The following is a 3,107-nucleotide window of genomic DNA, read 5'->3' as shown; positions in this document are numbered from 1 at the left end:
CAAGACAACTTTATTATAATAGATATCATTTCAAATAGAAAAAAAATTATTGTTCGGATTAATAAAATTGATTTGTATGTTCGCACCAATTAAATTATATATGTAATAGTTACTGATTTTTAATTATACAATATATATTTATTATTTAATAATATGTAAAAACATATAATACATAAAATAATTTATATATATAATGTTCATTCCGCGCTACCAACGGTCTTAACCTAGTTATTGATTAAATCGGAAAATAGGAAATGTACATATCCCCAATAGGTAATTACATAAATTTTTAAAAAAGAAGTGGAGAAATTAATTCCAGAAATACATATATAACATTGGCAAATGCACATATATTTTCCCGGAAATTATTTCTTTACTTCGCACGCTTGATAAACTCAGAAAAATACGACAGCGTAACGGGTACACGTGGTGGTTGGTATATCAAGTTGGGGTAAGAATCAACATTGCATAGTCGTCAACGAGATTGTTTATTCTTGTTCATGTAGGTGTTGCGGAAGAGGACTGCTTGCCGTTTTGTCCATCTTCAGTCTCAGATCTCTGATCATTTCCGCAGGTACACTTGTTCGTTTGACGAACGACTGCGATTGGCTCAGGGGATGACACTGTGCCTAGCTTCAACATATCGAGACTCACCTCGGGTAACTTTGCAGCTTCTACTTCTTTTTCTCCCAACTGCGGCGGCGTTTTACAGTATCTGTAGACCACATAGAGTATCATTTGAAGTGCACCGAGAGCAAAGCCAATCACGTTAGGGAACTGGAAAAAGACAAAAGCCAAAAAAATTGTTTAGTGGCAATAACATGATAATAATGATTTATTACTCACTTTTCCACTTTATAATTTATGAATAAAGTGCGTAAAAATAAGCTTATTACAAAAGTAAAGTCTATGACAAACTTGTGCGCCATGGATAGAAGTTACGTACAATATATAATTTCTACTTATTCAAAAAAAAAAATATATATATAATTTCTACGTAACAATAGAGATAAAAGAACTCTAGTATTAAATTTTTTTTGAAAAAGCTATACTTATTTAATATTTCTTTGGAATATAAAGCGAATCTCTTTACAATATGTCTTATCGTTTCTAATCGTAAAGGACAATACCAAACAAAAGGGCTTTGCTTTCTTTAATTGTTTATCTTTTGCCAATCCGTATCTCTTTTTATCTATGGATCTATGATTTAGAACCTCAAAGTCTCAGGTACATTAGAAACATAAGCACCTCCTTTCATGTAATATAGATTTTGATTTCCGCATCTCTTTTTAAATTCTGGCGAAAAACAAAGATTCTACATCTCCTCATAAACCGGTTTATGATTTCAACGGTAAGGGTAATTTAAAAACCGGATCTGTAATGGTTTATGATAAACCAGGTATATGTGATTTGCTATAGGGATTACGGTGGTCAGTAAATTTATATATTGAGTTTGTCAGTTTCCACGAGTTTTTAGACGGTACATGCAAATACGCTATATGTACAAATTAGTATATAAATAAATAAACAGAGAAAGCCGAAGAAATGCCTTACAGCAACATACATGTCCTTGAGAGCAAGACCATAAAGGAGCCATACGACAGCACTGATTGTAAGGGTTAAGGATAAGCTAAAGGGCATGTACTCCACACTCCTTGTCTTTATTACCGTCCTCTGTGTTAAAATCATAAATTTGTTAATTATCGAAACTATATATTAATTACTCACCACTTTATATACTTAGCTCTTTTGAAATGCTTACGATTATGCTTAGAGGAGCAGCAAAAACACAAACAGAGAATCCGACACATATTCCTCCGATGATCTTGGCACGTGTAATTCCTTTTGCCAAGAATTGGCATAGAAGGAGAATCAGACAGAATCCTCCAAAGTTCATGAGAAGAAGTAACTTAACTGTCAACATCTGCACCCGTTAACTATTTTAGTTAGAGTATTGATTTGAATTCGTAAACACATATTTCTATTTAAATTGAGTATGTTTAGATACCCGAGCTTTCTTGGGGGCGAAGGCAAGGAAGATAGAGATGTAGATAGTTTCTATGAAACATCCAAAAGAGTTGATGGTGACGAGGAGGAAGACATCTTTCTTCTGTGTTGCGTAGTAAAGCCAAAGTGTTGCGCTGAAGAGCGCCACAACGTAAGGAAGAGACTGAAACCCTTCCGTTGTCTTCTTCTTCCAAACCCTATAGAAAGTTGGCCTGCATCCATTTCATATAATCTCATTATAGAGGATACTTTTGATGTAGACAAATGTATTAACACGTGATAACACAAAGATAAGTATTTTATGTCTTGTTTATCTAATAGATATTGAGGTAATATGTGAATAGAACTTACACAGGAGAGAGGAACACCGCGAAGGAGATGACATTTCCTGGAAAGTACAGAGAATATAACAAAAATGGTATTAATAAATACATACTAAATCCCTGCAAATCGATTAGGATTTTAGAATTTGTAGATAATTATGCTATATGAAATGAACACAACAGTAGTATCATACCCATCAAACCAAAGACAAAGGCCCATGTGTTGTGAGTGTCGAAGAGAGGCATGGTTTTCTTTTGGTTGAAATAAAGTTTTTAGGGTGTTTTGGAGGAAGAAGAAGAAGAAAGATCGAACTCAGATTTGTAAATGTTCTTAATATAAAAGCTGATGTCACGAACTTGGCATTTCGAGAACTTCGTGTATATATAGAGGGTTAGGACCAAAGACAGGAATGGGGTTTGTGTAGGAGGAGATGGAAAAGTGAAATGTTTGTGTGAACAATAATATTTTGAATAATTTTAGAAAATGTATATTAGAAAGCATTAGACCAAAAAAAAAGGCATTAGTGTCACTGTAGTTGTATTACAAAAAAAAAAAGAAGAAAAATATTATAGGCACATATAACAATAAGTCACACGTTAATCCATTACCAAAATGTATACAAGTTGACGTAAGAAAAAACCACCCTTTTCTAAAATAAATGTTTAACTTTTTTTTTGGTTTAAGAGATAAATACTTGGTTAGATATTACTAATGCTTATCAAACTCAGTTTAGGCATGTTCTTTTTAAGGATTATGTATAGAGAATCTATCTATGC

At 33.0% G+C, this 3,107-nt stretch overlaps 1 protein-coding gene across 1 annotated transcript; it reads right to left on the bottom strand.

Annotated features, from left to right (window-relative positions):
• Nucleotides 1-215: 215 nt before the first annotated feature.
• On the bottom strand, nt 216-2,753 carry LOC106376575 (bidirectional sugar transporter SWEET11-like). The gene is made up of 6 exons (XM_013816669.3): nt 2,525-2,753; nt 2,359-2,395; nt 2,009-2,219; nt 1,763-1,924; nt 1,555-1,674; nt 216-777 (listed from the first exon to the last, which is right to left on the bottom strand). The coding sequence occupies exons 1-6, from the start codon at nt 2,574-2,576 to the stop codon at nt 499-501; spliced, it is 861 nt and encodes a 286-aa protein (XP_013672123.1). The 5' UTR covers nt 2,577-2,753; the 3' UTR covers nt 216-498.
• Nucleotides 2,754-3,107: the final 354 nt, after the last annotated feature.

Source organism: Brassica napus, chromosome C1 (genome assembly GCF_020379485.1).
Source record: "Brassica napus cultivar Da-Ae chromosome C1, Da-Ae, whole genome shotgun sequence".
Classification (NCBI taxonomy): domain Eukaryota; kingdom Viridiplantae; phylum Streptophyta; class Magnoliopsida; order Brassicales; family Brassicaceae; genus Brassica; species Brassica napus.
The sequence above is the reverse complement of the archived record's forward strand: the minus strand, read 5'-3'. Positions and strand labels throughout refer to the sequence as shown.